Source organism: Podarcis raffonei, chromosome 13 (assembly GCF_027172205.1).
Source record: "Podarcis raffonei isolate rPodRaf1 chromosome 13, rPodRaf1.pri, whole genome shotgun sequence".
Lineage (NCBI taxonomy): Eukaryota > Metazoa > Chordata > Lepidosauria > Squamata > Lacertidae > Podarcis > Podarcis raffonei.
The window spans coordinates 10,708,219-10,730,184 of NC_070614.1; the positions used below are offsets into that span (position 1 = coordinate 10,708,219).

The 21,966-nt window shown below is 44.7% G+C and overlaps 1 protein-coding gene across 4 annotated transcripts in view; it reads right to left on the minus strand.

Moving 5' to 3' along the window:
• Nucleotides 1-21,966, minus strand: part of BRCA1 (BRCA1 DNA repair associated) — a 52,318-nt gene that overhangs the window by 18,096 nt on the left and 12,256 nt on the right. For all 4 annotated transcript variants that reach the window (XM_053361911.1, XM_053361913.1, XM_053361914.1 and 1 more), the window contains 6 exons: nucleotides 20,246-20,339; nucleotides 19,185-19,233; nucleotides 13,558-13,685; nucleotides 10,002-13,187; nucleotides 8,630-8,718; nucleotides 4,713-4,872 (listed from right to left, as the gene is read on the minus strand). In XM_053361911.1, the coding sequence (XP_053217886.1) occupies nucleotides 4,713-4,872; nucleotides 8,630-8,718; nucleotides 10,002-13,187; nucleotides 13,558-13,685; nucleotides 19,185-19,233; nucleotides 20,246-20,339 (3,706 nt within the window). The remainder of the gene's footprint in view (nucleotides 1-4,712; nucleotides 4,873-8,629; nucleotides 8,719-10,001; nucleotides 13,188-13,557; nucleotides 13,686-19,184; nucleotides 19,234-20,245; nucleotides 20,340-21,966) is intronic.

Below are 21,966 nucleotides of genomic sequence, written 5' to 3' on the forward strand. Positions count from 1 at the left end.
CAGAGTTTTCCATCTTCTAGATGGGCTACCTTCCCAGGCTGAGCCCCACCTGGCCCCTCATTTCCCTCTATTGCCTTCCTGACCACTGGACCCACTACTGGTTTCGACTGCTCAATCCACCAGAGACTGTCTTTGCATGCAGGGGAAGTCCCTAACTTACCCAGGGTTTGAGACCCTCACCTGATTTAGTCGGCCAGTCGAAAAGGTTTCCTGGATGGTGGCCACTGTTGTTTGTTGACAGCTTCTAGGAGCCACACGTGAGAGCTGAGTGCAGGGTGGGGACCAAAGGTGGACAAACTGCCCCAGGAGGAGCATGATGTGTTCCTCATCAGAGGTACTACCCTCGCCTAACAACCCATATATCCACTGAAATTAATGAATAGGATTAAGTGAGGTCCATTAACTTAAGGGCTACTCTGAATAAAAATTGAACACCACCAATTGTGTCAAAGATTGAAAGATAAATCCCACAAATTGCTCCTTCAAACTCATAGCTGTCAACTTTTCCCTTTTAAAAAAAAGGGAAATTCCTTTATTCCGAATAGGATTCCTCGCAAGAAAAGGAAAAAGTTGACAGCTATGCAAACAGCTGTGGGGAGCACAGACCTTGAACTGTGTTCAAGACAGCTCTAGACAGCCTTGCAGATGAATCTACAAAATCTGCTAGCCCACAAACATCACTTTCACTAGCATGTCTAGTCACACATAAAATAATCACTTGTTGCACATCAAGAGCATGAATTAGATAAAGGAACAGCTCCTCCAGTTTACAGAAACAGCCATGCCGAGTCAGCTGGAAAATATTCTTATTTGCCATTAAGTGCGAAGGCAAATTAACATTTACAAGCCTGAGCTAGTTGAATGTCTGGGGGTAGGTGGGGAATTAATTAATCAACTTTCTCCCTTATTGTAGAATTAGGAAAAGCCCATCCTGCTCCCAATTTCCTCCATGAATTTGTCCAATCTGCTTTTAAAGCCATCCACATTGGTGGCCTTTACTGCCTTCTGTGTGAGTTTCATAGTTTAACTATGTGTTGTGTGAAGAAGTACTTTATTTTAACTATCCCGGATCTTCCTATGTTCTGCTTCACTGAATGTCCACAAGTTCTAGTGCTATGACAGAGGCAGAAAAACTTCCACTTTCTCCATGCTGTACGTAATTTTGTAAACCCCAACCATGTCATCTCTTTCAGCCCTTTTCTCTGAATTAAAAAGTCCCAAATACCGCCAATTTTCTTTATTGGGGGGTCACTCCATCTGCCTGATCACTTTGCTTGCCTTTTTCTGAACCCTTTCCAACTCTGTAATATCCTTTTTGATGTGAGGCAACCAGAATTATGCACAATACTCCAAATGCGGTCACACCACAAATTTGTATAACAGCATTACGATGTTGGCATTTTATTTCCGATTCCTTTCCTAATGCTTCCTAGCATGGAGTTTGCTTTTTCCACAGCTGCTGTACACTGGATTGACATCTTCATCAAGCTATCCGCTACAACCCCAACGTTAGCTTCTTGTTGTGTGATGCCCTTTCAAAGCAAAGCAATGACAAGTTTTGAATCTTAGTCCTGATTTGAGTCCTCATTGGCTATTATGCGTGTGGGTGGAACTGAAAGAGGCAAAATATTTTTGAGAAGTCAACTGACAGTGAACTCAGCAATCACTACTGTCCACCCCCAATTGTTACAGCCATATAACCAAGTCTGAAGGAGCCATATATGCAAATAGGGGATTGAAAAATGCGAACAGACCAGACGTGCAAAGATGAGCATACTCTACAGAATCACTGGCACTGAATGCAGATCGCAATACCCTTTGGCAGTCAGCTCATTAAGGTGACAGTTACTCTGAACTTTTAAAAACGTTTCAGCTGCCTTAAAATTCTGGGTCATCTTGCTCATTTGGCATGGGCCTCATTCTTCCTCTTGGAAGTAGCTGTTTTACTTTCTACTGCTGGTGTTTTATAGCTGGCTCCCCCACAGATTTCCCAAGAGAACCTTTGACCTGAAGCCTGGTGGAGATTAGCATTGCTCTGTTTCGCTTGCCCACCCTTCTGCAGAAGGCAATGATGCCTACTAGCCACAGCCCTTGTTTGCCTCCATAGGGTGTCAAAAGATTAAGCACCTGGGACCCAGCAACAGCAAAAGGTTATGAAGTTAGTCTAAGAGAGGGACCCGGCTGGGTTGTTGATGCAGCAATTAAACTGGCCTTCCTTGCCCAGAGGAACAATTTGAGTGAGTAGCAAATAAAAGCCCTGAATGAATGTATACACTTTCTTGGAGTAGCATTTCTGTTACAAATTTTATCAGTATACCAGGTCACAATTCCAAAAGAAGGGCATCCCCTGCAAAGCCAAGGTAGCTTCTGGGCTTTATCTAGCTAAAGAAAACAAGCTAATGTGATACACTGTCACAACAATATGGGGATGGGAATGCATTTTAAAACCAATGCCATGGCAACAGAGCTCAAACTGATGCATAAACTCCTCTGTAAAAATGCAAAATTAACTCCGTATTGCATCATCAGCAGAAACTATAGCGTGGTGCTTTAACAGACAGAAGAAACATTTGTTTCTGGAATTAAAGAGCAAGGATAAACAGATCAGAAGAGGGCAAACAACACTGGACTTGCTGAGAAGGTTCCTTCTCATCTTAACTGTGAATGGAGATTACTCCTCTTACTCATTCCAAAGGAAGAACTAAGAAAATCTTGGCGCTGTCCTTTCTGCTGAGACAAGGACCCCCAACTCAGTTTCAGGGCATGGTACAGCCAATACATTAACAACCACCATAACTGTAAAAACACTAAAGGTAAAGGTAAAGGTACCCCTGCCCGTACGGGCCAGTCTTGACAGACTCTGGTAAGCGGTCCCTATTTATCTACTTGCACCCGGGGTGCTTTTGAACTGCTAGGTTGGCAGGCGCTGGGACCGAGCAACGGGAGTGCACCCCACCGCGGGGATTCGAACCGTCGACCATGCAATCGGCAAGTCCTAGGCGCTGAGGTTTTACCCACAGCGCCACCCGCGTCCCACATAAAAACACTACAGTACTAGAAAAAAGGGGGGAAGAAAGAGGAGGAAAGGAGAAAAGGATCCCCAGACTCAAACCAAGCTGAACTGTATGCCTCGGAAGCCAAATGCATCATCTCTCATCTACCCTATGACCAGCAAGGGAACTTGAAGGTGAGCCTGAGTATGACTGGATAGCCTTCCACGTACTGATGAGAAGAAATATTCATGGAATGTTCAACTGTTGTACTAATATCCTGGTCTTTCCCCTCACTACTCCGGGTCTAAGGGCAAAGGGTCTGCAGGGACGCCATTCTTACAAAAGCCACATCAGCAGAAGCAAGTATGTTGAACTGGTAATGCTTAACAAAATAAGAGGCCGAGGTCCAGGTGGCCCTGCTAAAACTCTTCCAATGGAGCAGTTGTGCTGAATGCTGAAGTCGCATCACTGTTGTGGAATGAACTGTGACCATTGAGGGGCCATGTGCTGTACATTGTAGGCTAGAGATACAGTGTTTACTCCACGTACCTACGTTAGCTTTGGAAACTTTCCTGCTTGTTGTGGAAAGCTAATAGGTTGGAAAGCTAATAGGTTGTTAAGCTGTTTGATTACCATAGATTCATGTTTGTTGCGTGTCAGGCTTGTACCACTCCTCTTTGGGGGTTGGGAAGAGGGGATGTTTGAGCCTAGGAAAGGTGGCAGGAAGCAGAACCATGTGACAAATGGAACTGATCTCATTAGAGTCAACCATAGGCCTTGCTGCAAACTTGGAACTGCAAAGGTATGCACCAATGACCAGGCATATCTCCTCCAGCAATGCTCTATCTCAGAAAGCAACCGTGTAGCAAGGCAGCACTGCTGGTAAGCGTCAGCCTGGATACTCTCTGGGATCTGAATGTTGCTGGAAGACTGAACTAGGACTAACATTCCCAGGGCAATTTGACTGAGGAAGCCAGGGACAGCCTCCTTTCAAGGCCCAATCTATTGAAGGGATACAAAGAGGAATCTGTGTTGATGCAGGGACTTGGTTCTGACAATATAAAACTTGAAGGTCTGGCAGTGACCAGTGCAAACTGGCCCAGTTCAAGGGGCATGGTTGGATGAGAATAGGAAGAAAGAAGGCAGGATGGGTTCCTGAATCTTGTAAAAACAGAGTTGATTTTTTAACTAAAAGCTGGATCTATATGGAGGGCTGCTTTACCTTGGTGGAAGATGCACAATTCACCTTCCGCTAGAAGAACTCCCAGTTCCAGTACTTCATGCAGAGGTATCCGTCATGAGAGTGGCACTAAACCAAATAGTTGCACATTGCTAGAACAATGTGGTTAGTTCCCTCTCCTCCCCTATGCTGCCCCAAATCTGCTCTGTATCCCCAGAACAAATTCAGGGGAGGGAGTGCAGGGGAGGGGAGGAGATTGTTTTGTTGTGCACTCGGACAACACACTGGTGGTTCAATGTTATCTCCTATTCAAAGTAGCTTGCTAGCAAAGTCAGCTGCTGACAAGAGTAATTAACTTAGGTTCAGCATCTCTTTGTGTCAGTAGCTTATGACTTTTACAATGAAAGTCATAATGCAATATTTGAAAATAGAAAATAAGACACAGGTCTATTTCAAGGTGTTTGATAAGAAGTAGGAAAGCATTCTTAATACCCAGGCAATCTTCCTGAGAAAAAAATGGAAGGGACTGCATTGCTCACCCCTTGCTGATTTTGTCTGTCCTCCAGTGAAATCACCTTCCTCACCAAGATGCAGTGATCCTTCATGGACAGCACTTTGGCTTCCCTGTTTGAGAACTGCTTCAAGAATAGCCATCTTCCGCTGGAGTTTCTTTAAGCTGTTTTGCATGGCATTTTTTTGCTGCAAATGAGACAGAACAGAACAGATTTGCCCATGATAAGTTATCTCTTTTCAGTGAACAGAGAGTATCCTTGCATGCCATCTAAGGCAACGTTGTGGTACAATACAGAGGTATAAGCAAGGGCACTGAGAAGTTCGATGGGGAACAGAAGAGAAAAGGACACCCTCAGTACTCAAATTATTCTGACTGAAAGCCCTGGGAGTCTCTCCCAGCCTGACCACAAGCAGTGAAACAACCATACCTGGGTAAGTAGGATACCGGTACCCGCTAAAGCAGGCACAGGCAAACTCGGCCCTCCAGATGTTTTGGGGCTACAACTCCCATCATCCCTAGCTAACAGGACCAGTGGTCAGGGATGATGGGAATTGTAGCCCCAAAACATCTGGAGGGCCGAGTTTGCCTATGCCTGCGCTAAAGAGAATGAACATATCATGGTAAGAGCAACATTATTTTCTCCTTCCATGAAGGAGTCCTATAGCAGCCCATGTGGTGCTTTCTAGATCTGGGCAGTCCAATGCCTTGCCCGAGGATCACATGCAGCCCTTGATGCCTTTTTTGCCCTCAGAAACACTGGATGCCTCCCTCCCCCACGGCCCTTGTGCCACCTTCCAAAAGCCAGTTAAGCAAGGTGCTGGGCTTTGGGAAGGAGGCATGAGCGCTCTGACAGGGTCCTAGAGTCCTCCCTCCTCCTTCCCAAAGCCCAGTTAGCATTTTCCCAGCTTTGGGAAGGAGGTGGGAGGGCTCTAGGACCCTGTCAGAGCCTCATACTTCCTTCCCAAAGCCCAGCACCTCACTTACCCGGTTTCTGGAAGGCAGCGCAAAGGTACTGGGGGAGTGTGTGTATCAAATTTTGGCCTCTTCTCCCCACCCCCCCACCCCCAATAGGTTTTGTGTCAAAGTAATAATAATAATAATAATAATAATAATAATAATAAATTTTATTTATATCCCGCCCTCCCCAGCCGAAGCCGGGCTCAGGGCGGCTAACAACAATCAAGAGTACAAAAAGTACTCTTGTGTCCCACTTGGTATGAAAAGTTTGGCTGGCATGTTCTAAATATTGCTGGACTCCCAACTCCCAGATCATTGTCCATCCTAGCAAACTGATAGGATTTGGGAGTCCAACATTTGGAGGGCATCATATTGGCTACCTTGTTCTCAATGTTCTTGTGCTCCAAAAAGGAGTACAATGTTCTTGTGCTATCAATAGGAGTATAGCATCTAGATCAAGGGAAGTAATAGTGCCACTGTATTCTGCTCTGGTCAGACCTCACCTGGAGTACTGTGTCCAGTTCTGGGCACCACAGTTCAAGAAGGACACTGACAAACTGGAACGTGTCCAGAGGAGGGCAACCAAAATGGTCAAAGGCCTGGAAACGATGCCTTATGAGGAACGGCTAAGGGAGCTGGGCATGTTTAGCCTGGAGAAGAGGAGGTTAAGGGGTGATATGATAGCCATGTTTAAATATATAAAAGGATGTCACATAGAGGAGGGAGAAAGGTTGTTTTCTGCTGCTCCAGAGAAGCGGACACGGAGCAATGGATCCAAACTACAAGAAAGAAGATTCCACCTAAACATTAGGAAGAACTTCCTGACAGTAAGAGATGTTCGACAGTGGAATTTGCTGCCAAGGAGTGTGGTGGAGTCTCCTTCTTTGGAGGTCTTTAAGCAGAGGCTTGACAACCATATGTCAGGAGTGCTCTGATGGTGTTTCCTGCTTGGCAGGGGGTTGGACTCGATGGCCCTTCTGGTCTCTTCCAACTCTATGATTCTATGATCCTCCCTTTCATGACCTTCACCAAAGCTGGTTTGATGCCAGCCAAAATAATTCCCTTGTATGTCTGTTATATTATAATAAAGACCTCCCCTCCACAGTGGACTTTTCCCACTGAACCTGTAGTGCCTGGAGGAGGCACCCTTCTTGTGACTCAAACCACATTCTAGCCGCTTCCCAAAGATCCACGAAGGGCAGCATGGAGCACAGCCAGTTTTATGATGTTCTGACTTCCTTTTGCACCATTATAATTCAGAAAGCATGGTGGGGGGAGAAGAGAACCTCCAGAAGCTTAAGGTAAAAAACAGACTAGGAATGGAGCTTTAATGAAGACTACTTGTATCAGAGCAGGAAGTTTTAGGACTAGGAGGAGTTCCTTCTACTTGAGAAGAGCAGGCAAACTTAATGAGAATGAAAACCTTGACTAGGGTTAGCAGGAGGAGTAAGCCACACAAGGATATGCTCCTCAACTGAAGGAGAAAGGTTTGCAGCACTGGGAAATTTCTCTTTTGTACAGAAGTCAGCTTGCTGAATGCATGCAGAAGTATACATTACAGTTGCAAGGGAGCTGGTAGCAGAAATCTTATCGAAATATTTCTGTAAAAGAACTTTATTGCAGGCTTTTTGCTAGCAACGCCCCACCCCCCAGCAGCAGCAACTATCACTGGCTTCATTCCTTCCCTTCTGCAGGAGTAGGAGTGGGACAATGCTTCATGCCCAGTGAAGGAGCGGAAGGAGATTCACCCCCCTCTTCTGCCCACCACATGAGAGAGAAGGAAGCCAGCGGGGTTCCCAAGCACCTGCTGCTGAGCAAAGCGCAACAAAGAAGTTCTTTCTGGTGCCTCCCACAGCAGCACCAGGGATTTTGAAAGGTGGGCTGCCCTTGAAGTTGATCCAGAGGCTGCTGCCAATGCAGAATGTGGTTGCTAAGCACAGCACTGGCTGCAAGTGAGCTACAAGGCCCAACTCAATGTGTTAGTAGTAGCTTATGAAGCCCGAAATGGCTTGGGGCCCAAGTACCCCAAAGAGCACCCTCCCAATATAAACCAACTCAGGCCCTACAATCAGTAGATAAGGCCTTGTTGGTGGTGCCGCCACTGGAAACTGACCTATGACAGGGCCTTTTCAGTAGCGGTTCCCCATTTGTGGAATGCCTACTCTGGTGAGGAAGGGACGCGGGTGGCGCTGTGGGTTAAACCACAGAGCCTAGGACTCGCCAATCAGGTGGTTGATGGTTTGAATCCCCGCGACAGGGTGAGCTCCCGTTGCTCGATCCCTGCTCCTGCCAACCTAGCAGTTCGAAAGCACATCAAAGTGCAAGTAGATAAATAGGTACCGCTCCGGCGGGAAGGTAAACGGCATTTCCATGCACTGCTCTGGTTCGCCAGAAGTGGCTTAGTCATGCTGGCCACATGAACCGGAAGCTGTATGCCAGCTCCATCGGCCAGTAAAGCAAGATGAGCGCCACAACCCCAGAGTCGGTCACGACTGGACCTAATGGTCAGGGGTCCCTTTACCTTACCCTGGTGAGGAGCACCCACCTCCAACATTAACTTTGAAAACATTCCTATCCACCATGTATTTGGTGGCTGAAAAATACTATCCCTGATAACCCAAAGATCATTGGATGAAATAATGTTACCAATAATAACTTGAAATGCTTTAAACTGTTTTAGAATGCTTTTTTTCTTTAAAAAAAGTGGATGTGCTTGCCACCCATGGCTCCATTGGGAGGAAGAATGAGTTATGAAACAAACAATAAATAACATGGATTGATTCTAGCTCGTTAATCCATGCTGGTCCAAGCAGCTCTTAAAGGCCTCCAGTGACAAAGGTTCAACCATGTTCCCAGGATGACATATGGTTCCTGTATACTACTAGCTTTCCAAAACTGCTCTCCTCCCAAGATCTTATCCTCCCTTCCTGCAGCTTGTCTGCATTAGTCCTTCACAGCCATGCCTGAAACTGCACCATTTCATACCTGTGTGGTGAGAATCTCACTCTGGGAAGATAGGCCTGATGAATCCCCCAAGCAGCTAGCTTCACTGTCATAGTCCAAGGTCTCTTCACCTTCAAAAGACAAGAACCCTGTTTCTCATACAAAATATTGGAGAGCATACGGAGATAATTCCCAGGCAAGGCTTCTTATTCATTGATACAAAGATGTGCCCAACATACCACCCCCAGAAAGGAAGAGGGGAGCTTTGGCTGAAAGAACAAGGAGGAATGGGGAAGGTTAGGAAAGCTTCCTACAGAATCACAACCTGGGCTCAAAGTAGCAGTTAAGATACAGTGACAGGGCTGGAGAAATATTTCAAATTCCTAGGTGCCAGGGACAAATGTTTATGCACCCAGGATTATTCAATGTTAGACACTGAGAACACTGAATATATATGAAGAGTACATGGAGGTTAACGCTTACACGTCTACAGCTTCAACCGTCACTGAAAATTGCTCGCCCTCCCTCCATGCAACAATTAAGCTTTTAAAAAAAATTCTATTGGCACCAATGGGAGATTTTTTAAAAAAACAACGTAATACAGGAGGGCAGGGTAACAAGTACAGGCTGAATAGGCGAGTATCACCTGCAGGCCAGAGGTTCCCCATCTTACCCATCCCTGTTGTAAAAGGTCTAAGGGCCAATTTATACTTTATTCAGCACTATAGGCACACTGGTGACTGCTGTAGTGAATATTAAAAATGTCTGGTATGTGCATCTCCTCTCTGTATTCAGAAAACCCAGGAGAGGGGCAATAGTGTAATGTAAACACACTTACAGGGGGAGAAAAAGAACCTCCATTTCAGTTAGCATTTAAAATGCAGTTTGAAAGAGTCGGGAGAAGAAGATTGGAAGAAATTTAAGGACTATTTACAGAAATATTGTAAAATTAAAGAATGTTGAATGATGTTGGATTGAAATTAAGGGGTTTCCAGCTGCAATGTTTTGAGATAAGGATTTGCTGAGTAAATAATTTGAATTGGAATACAAGAAGGGGAGGTATGAGGAGGTCAGGGAAATATGTCATTGAAAATTAAGTATTGTGAACTGTATTTTAAACTTTTTTGCTTTTTGCTTTTTGTTTGTATAAAATTGGAAACTTAATAAATATCCTTATAAAAAAATAAAAATAAAATGCAGTTTGAAGACTTCCAAGTGAAACAGGATTCTTCCTTAAACTGGATATGTCAAAAGAGGTACCATCGCCTTCTTAGCTGTTTCTATATATGGGCCTATGGCTTGCAGACACAAGCTAACTCATAAAACAGTACTAATAAGAGGCAAAAGGGAGAGGATTCAATATGAAGGTAGGAGATTTAAAATAGCATAAATAAAAAAAGGCATATATTCATACCTAAATTGAATTCTGAAGCCACTTGTTCTTGCTGTTCATCTTTCTGTTGTCCAGCATCTTTTGAGACTTCATCCCTGGGCTGAGTGCCTTTTTTATTCTCTCTGAGACTTTCCAGATTTTCTCTGGAAGTGGGAGCTGGAGTTAAGTGTCTTGAGACATGAGGCCTGCTGCGGAAATCCTCAGCTGTGTGTGACTGGGAAGAAAACAGCTTCATAGAGCACTCCGAATCCTGACTTGGACAGACATGCTCATCCTTGGTTTCTACATTACATTTGTTGCTGCTCTTCAGTGCTGGCATCCCTCCCGATGTCTTCTTCTTTTTCAGTGGGTCTAGCGGTGTGCTTGCCGATTTACCAAATATCAGTGCCTGAAAAGATGGCAACTCTTCATCTTCGCTAGAATCTTCCTCTGAGGATGGCAGCTTCCGTGCCCATCTCTGCTGTGTGCGAACGAGGCCTTTATGGCTCAGCCTGGAACTTCTTCTGTTGCCACTACCCAGGTCTCCCTTAAGTGGGGTTTGCTCGTCTCTGCCAGGAGACATGGCCAAGCTATCACTCCTCTCTGTTTCCCCAAGGTTAGGTGAGCCCTCTATGCTTCTGATGACAGGGCCTAGCAAGCCCTCTGGTGTCTCCGAGGACACCTCAAAGCCATGGTACTCCTCCTCGGCGCACTGTTCCAAATTATTACTGTGAACCAAGCACTTAGGAGTGCCTGTATTGCAATTATTGGTTGCTTCTTCTGTGTCACCATGCAGTTGCTTTTGTTCCATGGGGCTATTCTTTTCACCATGGACGCCACTGAATTCAGAATGTGGTAGCTGACAAATTACAGAACATGGCTGCATGAATTCTGGCTGAGAGTTTAATGCCAGCCCTTTGTTTTTAGTGCTTTCAGATTCTGCATCTTCAGAGTTGTTTATACTAGAACGTGTCTCATTAATGCCACTTAAACTGGTGCTGTGGATGATGACATTTCTCCAGACGTTTGGGCTTCCACTGCTGCCGCTGTTATTTGAGTTTGCAACTTCTCCCCTAATTTGAGGGGACATACTCTTTTTAGTTACTGGCTTTTGACTTTGCTGGGGACTGTCAGGATTCTTGGTGGCTAATTGATCTGGTGTGGATGGATGATCTGGGAATGCAGTTTGTGAGGCAAGCTGGGGATGCTCAGTTCTCCTCTCGTGATCAGGGAAACCAGTAGCACAACATGCCAGTCTTTGGACAAAGCTGTTCACCTCACAGGCAACAGCATCTCTCTTCTCCTCAAAAAATGTATTGATGCAAGTCGATTTCTTTGAACAGTCAACATTGCCATCTTCCCCCAAGCCAATGCGTGTCTCTTTTTGAATTTCTGCAGCAGATTCCTTTACTGGATGCAACAAGAATGACTGGCGTTTGCAGCCATTGAATATCTTCTGCATGAAGTTTGTATCCAGTTCACTGTCCTCAGTTTCTGAGTTCAGCTCCAAAGTTCCTGCAGCTTCATCATTTGTTTCAGGGGGTTTACAGCTTCTCATCATATCCCCTGTGCCAAACTCATCGCCCTCTAGTTTCTGGGTACATAACACATTCTTCTCAGTCTGGTGTGCTACTGTGAGCTGTTTGTCCTCAGAAGTGATTTGCTCCACCTCCGGAGAAGCAAAATGCAGAAGTGAGCAGCTGTCCTGGGAACTTGCACTGGGAACAATGCAACAAGGACTGCTGCCCTCTGTGGTTTGTTCAACACCTACCTGAGGAGAAGCTGGAGGGTTAGCACAAGCTCTACTTGCATCCCCTTCCACGTCCATCAGGCTGGTATCTGACAAAGACAGGCCCTTTTGGAGCCTGCCCTGCAACACACTGGGGTAATTTTCTGCTATGGAAGGCGTTGGCATGTTTTCTTCATAAGACCACCTACGCTTCTTTGTTTCTCTCTTATCCAACTGTTTCCTTCCTCGCTTAACTGGCTCACTTCTCCTCCAGGCGTCTTCTGTCGACAACTGAAGCCTTCTGCTCCGTCTGACTTGCACCTGGCTTGTGCCAACTTCCCTTAACTTATCATCAGTCTGTATCTTTGCCTTCTCAGGGGACCTGGAGCTTCTGTCCATCATTAACTGCAATTCGCCAACAGGCTTGATTAATTGTCTACGTATCTTGCTCATAGTGTTACTTTTCTTCTTTAGAGGGTTACAGTTTGATTCTGGCGATTTCAGGCATATACTCTGAGATGGTTCATTTAAATCAGTTTCCAAAGCAGACAGCCCTTCCTTGACAGGAAATTCAGTCGGCAGCTCAACTTCCTTTTGATCTGCCACAGGGCTATCATCTACAAGAGCAGGAGCTTGGCCACCTTCTTCCAAAGCAGTATCTTCATCTCCACCAGGCCTCCTACTATTTACTTCCACATCTTGCCTCCTAATGAAGTCATCTGGTAGCAATTCTGATGTAGCCTTCCTCTTTCGCGATAATCTTTTTACAGGTGTATCACAGGATTCTGTATTCTTAGCAATGCCCTCCTTTGCTTGGATACAAACTGTGTCCCTCTTATTCCAAAGAGGGGTTGATTTGCGTTTCCTCTTGTACGTTCTCCCAAATAGTTTATCCTCAGCTTTAGAGGCAACTGGTTTGGGCAAAGGCCTGTCACCTTCACATTCCACTGTGAAGACTTTCTGGTATCCAATCTGTTCAGTCTTCTGGGAGACCAGAGAGTCTCCATCTGACAAGTCTGGATCTTGATCCACCTCCTGTGTGTGAGTATGTTGCAGGGATCTTGGAGAAAGACCCTCCTTGCTTTTAGACAGCCATGCTTTGACTTTCTGGATGCTCCGCATCAGTTTCTTCCCAGAGACTTGACTCAGAGGACGTTCAGGGGAAGTTTGTGACTGCAGTAGCTGTTCCTCATTTTCACACAGGACGTGTTTATGTCCAGAAGGCAGCCCCGTACTAACATTTCCTGCATCATGACCAGCCTGTTTATCTACAGTGGGATTTGTGGCTTCACCAACCAATTGTGCCATATTTAGTAAAGAGCAAGAACCACCCTCTGGCATGGAATTGGAGTTCCTGTCATGTTTACGCAAGCAGGGATCTGGAGAAGACAAACCCTGACTCTTTTCCACAGCAACATTCTTCTCAGGAATTTCTAACTTTCCAATGCTGGCTAGAGTTCCTTCTGTGTTTCCAAGTTCTTCCAAATAATCACATACACCTGAAAATAGAAAAGTTTAGAAATGGCATTGGCTTGCCTCTTACACCAGCTACCTTTCTTAACTGCTGCCTTTTCTCACCACCAATTAAGCTAGTCCAAGCCCTGCCACTGCTCTCTTAGAAACCAAGTTCCTGGATGAGGTACCCTAACCCTTCCCAGAAGGGAGGCTATTTCTTTGAGAAGTGAGTTGTGGTCAGGTGCTGGGACTCCCTGTGAGAATGCAAGTTGTAAAAATCAGGCCCAAGAAAAGCGTGCTAGCTGAATTTCACAAGACACAAGTAACCCCCCCCCCGAGTGGTGAACTGAGCCCGCTTGATGCCTAGGCATTTGGATTCTTATTTCAGATGCCATCGAGAGAAAATCCTCATACCTAGGATATTTAATGGTGTCTCATCTTCAGCACTCAGCTCAGAAAACTCCATGTGAAAAGGGCTTGGGCTTTCATTCTTGGCACACCCTTCATCAACTTGAGCTGGATGATTACGTCTTAAACTCACACTGTGAAGAAGAAGAATGAAACAAGAATGCCCAGGTGACCAAATGATGAACTGCAAACAACCTCCTAAAACCAAGTTCCTGCCATTAGGGTTTACAACCCCAGTACAGGGGTTCAGGGAAATAAGGACAGGAAAGAATGAACTCTTCAAGGTGCTCACATTATTATCCAAAGTCCTAAATTTAGGCCTCAGATATCTGAAAGCCCACTTCCTTCCCGGCAGACGCTTGTTAAGATCATCAGAGGAAGCCCTGTTGGTAGTTCTTAATGCCCTCAAGGGTTGGGGGGGGGCAGAAGAGGACTTTCTCTGTGAGAGTCCCCAAGTTATTGAATGCCGTCCCACAAATATGAATCTGGCACCTTCATTATGTAGCTTTCATTGCATGCTGAAGACGAATCTCTTTATCCTAGCCTTTGATACTCAAGATATATATATTTTAGGACCTGTCCTTTTCTTTTGATTGTATTTGTTTTAAACTATAAAGTTATGTCTTAAATTGCTGTACAGCATCCTAGGACCTTGTTAAAGGGCAAGTAAAAAATTCAATAAATAAATTTTAATCACAATGCCTCTATACTGTGTCCATACACACACACCCGCCCCATTCTTCCAATTTGTTTCAGGAAATCCAGAAGTGAGGAAAGATGGACAAAAGAAGGTGGGAATGACATATGGCATCTCCCAAGCAACTACAGCTGTTCCACTGGATACCAGGACTTCTGTAACCAATTAAGAGCTGGCAAGAGTTGCTCTCCTTGGCCCATCCCTTTTAAATTTCCAATAACAGAGCTGTTTGATGAACCAGGCACCATGCAGTTGACCCATCTTCCGTGACAAAATGGTCATCTAAAGAAGTCTTGAGGCAGATGCCAACTAAGCACAGGAACAAAGAAGTGGGGAAAGGAACTCTACTGGTTCCAAGCTCTGGCATATCTCTCCTGTCGCATCTGAGAAGACCAGCTGACCCACAAGACAACTTGCCTGAAGCCCGGTGAGTGGCCCAGGTTGTAGTTCCTTCACCCTCTCAATTCAGATGTGTGTCATAAATGCTGCAGGCTAAGCTATAAATTAACAGCTACCACCAGAATCCATTGCTCCTTTTAACATGCTACTTGGAGAAGTAGTGAGAACTATATCTCCTTTTTTCTTACTCTCTTTCTAAACTGTGGCCAGTGGGCTTTTATTTATTTATTTATTTATTTATTTATTTATTTATTTATTTATGGAGAGGTATGAGAGCTCTATTGTGCTGTAGTAAACTGTATGTGCCTGGTAAAATGTCCTGTAGGCTGGTCCTTCTCTTATTAGCTTTGTTGGTTTTAGGGTGAATTTGGCTGCTTTTATGATACGCCACAATTTTTTGATATATTGGCTGCTTGAGTGGGGAGAGTTTATTTGTGACTAAAGCAGAGGTGGATAAGCTATGGGTCTCCTAGGTTATTGGGCTACTCCTCCCATCAGCCTCAATCAGCATGACCAATAGTCAGCCACAGGTTAGCCACACCTAGGCTAAAGTGTGCATTATCCTTAGACATCCCTGACTGTTAAAGCATTTTTTGTAGCGTAGGAATATATTGATCTGATGTTTATGAATTTTGTATAGCTATGCAACTACCCCCACTGAGTGTCAAAGAAAAGATGTTAAAGATTCATGCACAGCACCAACAACAGTGGCAAAAAAGAAAAGTAAAAAATCCACTAAAACACTTCAGCAGGGAGAGACAGTAGCAAAGGTCTCACTGACTAGAGCTGCAACTGCCAAGTCTGACCTTGCTACAATGAGACAAGCTACTGTAGAATAACTTGTGGTTTGCAGAACTGGATTTGTGTGGCTCTGATCTTTATTCACAAGTCATGGGAGCAACAGAGTCAAATTCTAATCCTCAACGGGAACAAGATAGCCATAAGAAGCACATGCAGTCCTGTTATCCTTCACAAATTGACCCTGTTAGAGCAAATCAGCATGACACATTCAGTCCTCACAATGCCACTCTAAATTTCCCACCCAGACACCTGCCTATTTTCGGCGATCAACTCTTGGCCCTGTGCACAAGGTTCTCTGATCGCCACTTGCTCCATTGCCTCCTTTTTCAGTTCTCTGCCTGTCCCACCTACATCTTTTCCTTGCCTCCGTCTCCTCCACCCAATCTTCCTTCAGGTCAGGTGTGCCAACTCTATGGAGTTGAGGCTTCTACAGACCCCTCCAATGTCTGCTGGGATGGGGCTATTGTCAGGATATTTCTGTTCCACCTTAAAAGGGAGCAGGATGTTTGTGTCACAGCCTGCGTATTTCCTGTCTCACAGGATGTTTCTGTTGTGTCGTCGCTTTCGTTTCCTTCTTGCCTGAGCAGACCGAAGCAGACGGTCATGGTTTCTTTGTTCTGACCAACGCTGAATAAACTGTAAATATGCTCTCCTGCTGTGCATCTTTCGCTGTGTGAATTCTGCTGATAGAGTGTGCACCAGCCTAAGAATGTGGCAATCTATTCTGAGGCTTCGTGTCGCTGATTGCTGATATTGCCTGTCTACGGGAGATCGATGGAACGTCCGGCAGGAGCTTGGGGGCTCAGATGGACTTTGTCTCCCTGGCATTCTCCCAACACTCAGCCCCCATAATCTTGAGGGGGCCTGGCGGGAAGTCACTGCACGGCATCTCCCAAAGCTGTGCCGCCTGGCAGGCGACTGTCGCAACGGGAGAAGGTCTGGTTGGCCTCTCCCAATGTGACAGCCGTCACACATGTGACAGGTACAACTCAGCACCTGTGCTTCAGGTACTAGTTTCTGAACTCAGTGCCCCTTTTTCCGTCAATTTTGCCACTGGACCCTTTCTCCAATGCAGAGGTAATTCCCGCACAAGCAAGTAACAGGTGGCAGTATTTTGATTGTTTTTAGCCTATAAACCTGTGTTTCTCAAACTTGGATCCCAAGCTGTTGTTGGACTACAACTCCCACCAACCCTCACGACTGGTCCTGCTAGCTAGAGATGATGGGAGTTGTAGTCAAACAACAGCTGGGGACCCAAGTCTGAGAAACACTGCTTAACAGATAAACTCCTGGAAGGTGAGCAAGTAGCTCTCTCTCAACCTACCACCCCCAAACCAAGGGTTGGATCCAGAGTAAGTTAACTGTACTCAGGTTCCATAGATTCAATGGGAACCAAGCACAGCAAGAACAGAGTCCCTGTGAAAAGGCCACAATCACTACATTTCTTGTTAAGTACAAGGAAAGATGGCAGAGATAGCGTATGCAGTGCATTCCAATGTTCTGAACTATAACTCCCACGATCCAGGACCACTGACCATGTTTATTGGGCGGATGGGAGTTGCAGTCTAAAATATATGGAGGGCACCATGTTGAGTACCTCTGTATTATGGGATAGCCATTCATTTCTATTCAGTATCTGAGGGGGAAAGCAAAGAGATAAACTTCCTCTATAGCAATAGCTCCATGAAAAACATCAACGAAAAACTTCTGTAAAGGTCTATCTGTTTAGACAATCAGTCCAGGCAGAGGGAGATTTAATTAAAGTTAGTTGCAACTCGATACACCTCGGGTCAATCGAGTTCCAGTGCCTCCTTAGAGCCCCTTCCAGCCCAAATTCAGTGTTCAACTGCTTGCAGGAACCTTGTGCTTCATTGAGTTGCATGCAAACATGTTGCAATTTTAAATATTTATAATTCAATTTAAAAACACATTTTTACATAAAAGCAGGGCATTTACATACTTAGCAAAAAGGCATCCTATGCAAATTAGGCTTCCCAGATTTGTAGATCTGGACAAGGCAACCCCATTATGCCTCAGATTAAAGCAAGGAAGACATACAAAAGTTTAAATTGCACTAAACCGTAGACGTAGTAAGAAAATCATTTTACATTCAGGGAAGAACAGTCACAAGTGTGGAGCTCTTTTAAGGTGGCCTTTAAATGGTTTCTCCCTCCTGCACTATTGTGAGTAGAGCTTATGGTTCAAAGAAGGTGGCCTGAAATATAATGTATTTGGTACTTTTCCTCTGAATTCTGCATTCCCCTTCCCAGAACTCCTGGAACAAGCAGAGCAAGGAACAAACAACTGATGGGCAGCAGGGCCCTATTTTTCCTTTGTTAGCAACCCGAGATGTGTGTCCAGTGGTGGTTTTTGTTTTGCACCATGAAACTTAAAATTATAAAGTGAATTTATTATGGCATGAGTTTTCATTATGTAAGACTGATTCACCAGATGCATGGTTAAACAGCACAGTTTCATCCTCAAAAGGCTCTAAACAGGGTGGAAAACTAAATATATAAAATGATACATAATTTATACTGAGAACAGATGTCTGCTTTCCTTGGCCCAGAATACTGTGTGTGGGGGGTATCATTCATATAGTACACAAAATCCTATTTATGTTCTATCATGAGTTTGACCAAAAGAGTTTGACCAAAAGAGCCCTGTTGAGGATTTAAAAAATCTCAAAGACAAATAGACCAAATTCACTTGCAACAAACCATAGTTTGTTACAAGCACAGGGAGCAGGATGACACACTTTCCCATCTCTTTTGTGTGTAAGAGAAGACTTAATGCTTCTGTTCCTGGTTAAGTACAAACCATTGTTTGTTGCTTGCTCTGAATGAAAAACGGTGGTTTGTTCAAACCAAAATTTGTTAGCAAGGCAAGTTATCACACAAATAACACCCTGCCCTGTTGACAAACGGTCTTGAACAAATCAGCATTTGTTTGAGCCAAAGCAGTAACTATGCTTTGTTCCTAACAAGAAATGGAAGCTTTAAATCTCCTCCCCTCATATGAGGCCAAGGTTCACTGATGTAAGAACAAACTATTTTTTAACATGTCTAAACTGGGTCAAACAGAAACACCCCCAGGAGCTGCTCCACTGTACTGGGGATTCAGCAGAGGCAGTTTAAAATCTTGCACTGAACAAGTAGTTGTGATTAAGCAAGACCATGCTATCTATTATTTTTTTTTTGCCATTTATAATTAACTTAGTGCCATCTTCTGAGCCCTAGATATAAGTGCAGATTAGAATAATAAATTTATTAATGATCTACTTCACAGGTTCTGGGTCTTCAAAATAAACCAGAAGTCAATAGCCAGTTGTCCCTGGGCTGAACCAAGCTTTCTGAAAAATACCACCCTGTACCCTGTCACCTTTCCTTCCATTCACATATCGATAAAGAGCCCAGAGAATAGGAGGTGGAGGAACAGTAAACATTCCACACAGAAAATGTAAACACTCAGCAGAGAGAAGACCAAGAAACAGCCATTGCAGAACACTTATCTTCATAGGATGCTACAGAGTAACAAGGCACGAGAGTTGTTTTTTCCTCTTACCTCTACTGAACAGCTGCAATGCAAAGATCAAGAGGGCCATTAGCACTACTAAGTATTAAAGGAACATCTGCAAAGCATGGTAGCGTACCACCCCCAAGATGCAGCGGAGGGGGGGGGAATGAATACTGTAAACAAAAAGGTACTGACAATTTAAATTGATGGTGCTACTCACCATCTGATTGTATCTGTCTTCTTAAATGCATCTTCAGAAGAGTCTGATCCTTAAATGAACAAGGTTTACTATTATAATTTTGACAAAAAGGGGATTCAAAAACCACAATTAGCATTGCTGGCTAAGGTTTAGCAGGATCGTAGCCACGCTGTGCAGAACCGAATGCTTTCCCTCAAATATTCCATAAAATCCAGGTTGACAGAATCAGCGACACAGCTCATAAAAGGTAACGGTAAAGGGACCCCAGACCATTAGGTCCAGTCCTGACCTATTGCTTTATTAGCTGAGGGAGCCGGCGTACAGCTTCCGGGTCATGTGGCCAGCATGGCTAAGCTGCTTCTGGCAAACCAGAGCAGCTCGTAGAAACATTTAAATAAAAAATATAAGCTGGCAGACAGTCCACTGGAATGTGAACAGTGTACCTGGATTAGGGCCCAGAAAGTTAAGTTTGGGCAGGATTTGGTCTTGGGGAACCAAGGCAGAGAGCTGGCTTGCATGCCACAATAAGCAATAAACCATGGCTTGCTCTGAGCAAGCATCACCCTTCTTTGCACTAGTCCTGCCTAGAACAAGAACAAACATCAGAGGTTATGGTTTAGTTTCTCCCCAAACAAACCACAAGTGGAAGCCAAGGTGTGTTCTTGGCTTACCACTCAAGAGATGTTGGAGAGAAACAAATCATGAGTTCACACATACTGTTATGCCAAGCCTCACTGTTTTCCCCAGCTCCAGGCAAGGCAACCAATGTGGGAGCAATTAAGCAGCATCCATGAGCATACTTGTTTACAGTATGTTTGCAGTAAGTTCAAACCCTGTTCAGCTATGTCCACTAGGTGATCTGGGACAAGATAGAGCAGTAAGCAATTCTTCTATTAGGATCCACCAAAATTCACCATTCCCTATCGTAATTACCACAAAAGGGGACACTATGGAAGAAAAAGTAGTAAAACACACACAAAAACCAGGCACATAAAGATGCTACTTTCAGCAGATGACAACAGGTAAGTATTATTGTTCTAACTCCTGCTATTCTGACTGACCCAATTTATTGAAACACTTACCAATTTCAAACACAGCGGCTTTACTGGAATTGCTTTTCTTTCTCAGGGAGCGCCTTGTTCCACCATCTAATGGCAAATTGGAGGTCTCACCTTCCTAAGGGTAGCACAGAAGATGTGTTAGGGGCTTACAGACATTAACATGCTATCCAGATACAATCTAGTCTTTATGTCCCTGTATTCATCACAAAATTGATTCTCCCCTGTACTTTTCAACATCTATATGAAGCCGCTGGGAGAGATCACCAGGGGGTTTCGGCTGGATGTTCACCAGTGTGTGGATGAGACCCAGCTCTACCTCTCTTTTAAATCAGAACCAGTGAAGGCAGTGAATGTCCTGTATGAGTGTCTGGAGGCAGTTAGAGGCTAATGAACTGAGGTTGAATCTTGACTGACAGAAGTACTGTTTTGGGAGAACAGGCAGCTATGAGGGACTCCCTGGTCCTAAATGGGGTCACCATGCCCCTGAAGGACCAGGTGCGCAGCCTGGGAGTCTTTTTGGACTCACAGCTGTCCATAGAGGCACAGGCCAATTCTGTGTCCACGGCAGCTGTCTACCAGCTCCATCTGTTATGCCAGCTGAGACCCTACCTGCCTGTGCACTGTCTCACCAGAGTGGTGCATGCTCTAGTTATCTCCCGCTTGGACTACTGCAATGCACTCTACGTGGGGCTACCTTTGAAGGTGAGCCGGAAACTGCAACTAATCCGGAATGCGACAGTTAGACTGGTGACTGGGAGCGGCCACAGAGACCATATAACACCAGTCCTGAAAGACCTACATTGGCTCCCAGTACGTTTCTGAGCACAATTCAAAGTGTTGGTATTGACCTTTAAAGCCCTAAACAGTCTCAGCCCAGTATACCTGAAGGAGTGTCACCACCCCCATCGTTCTGCCCGGACACTGAGGTCCAGCTCCGAGGGCCTTCTGGCAGTTCCCTCCCTGAGAGAAGTGAGGTTATAGGGAACCTGGCAGAGGGCCTTCTCAGTAGTGGTGCCTGCCCTATGGAACACCCTCCCATCAGATGTCAAGGAAATAACTATCTGACTTTTAGAAGACATCTGAAGGACGCCCTGTTTCAGGAAATTTTTAATGTCCGATTTTTTACAATTTTTTATATATGCTGTAAGCCACCCAGTGGCTGGGAAACCCAGACAGATGGGTGAGGTATAAATAATAAAATTATTTTAACCATAGAACTCTTAATATCTGATGTTGAAGAAACTCTAACTCTCTTGAGGCATTTACTACTCTACGCATAAAAAGGTCCCCTTCTGACTTGAGCAGGAGCACTGTCAGCACATGGGGCATCACTGAGGAGTTGAGTGAGCCCTAGCTGTTCCCACAGGCCCCTTTGCAAGTTTGGCAATGAATGCTTGAGGAGGGTTTCCCTCTGACACACAAGTTATACTGATACAAGTTTGTATAAGATCTTGAACGAAAACTTTAATGTAGAACATCAGTGTTGGCCTCCTTAGGGTTGGGAGAAACATTTTCCACTCATCAAAAAGAAAAACACTGCAATCTATACTAAAGTCAATAGCTATATTAAATTACCAAACCTGGTTGGATGAGACCTCTGAAATATTCCTTGACTAGAGGATTGCAGATGGCTAGACAAATACAGAATTGGTCTAGGCCTGGCAGCACAAGGGAAATAAGCTGCATCAATCCAATAAGGCTATTTAATCAATAGGAGGTATCTTATTATGGGCAACACTTTA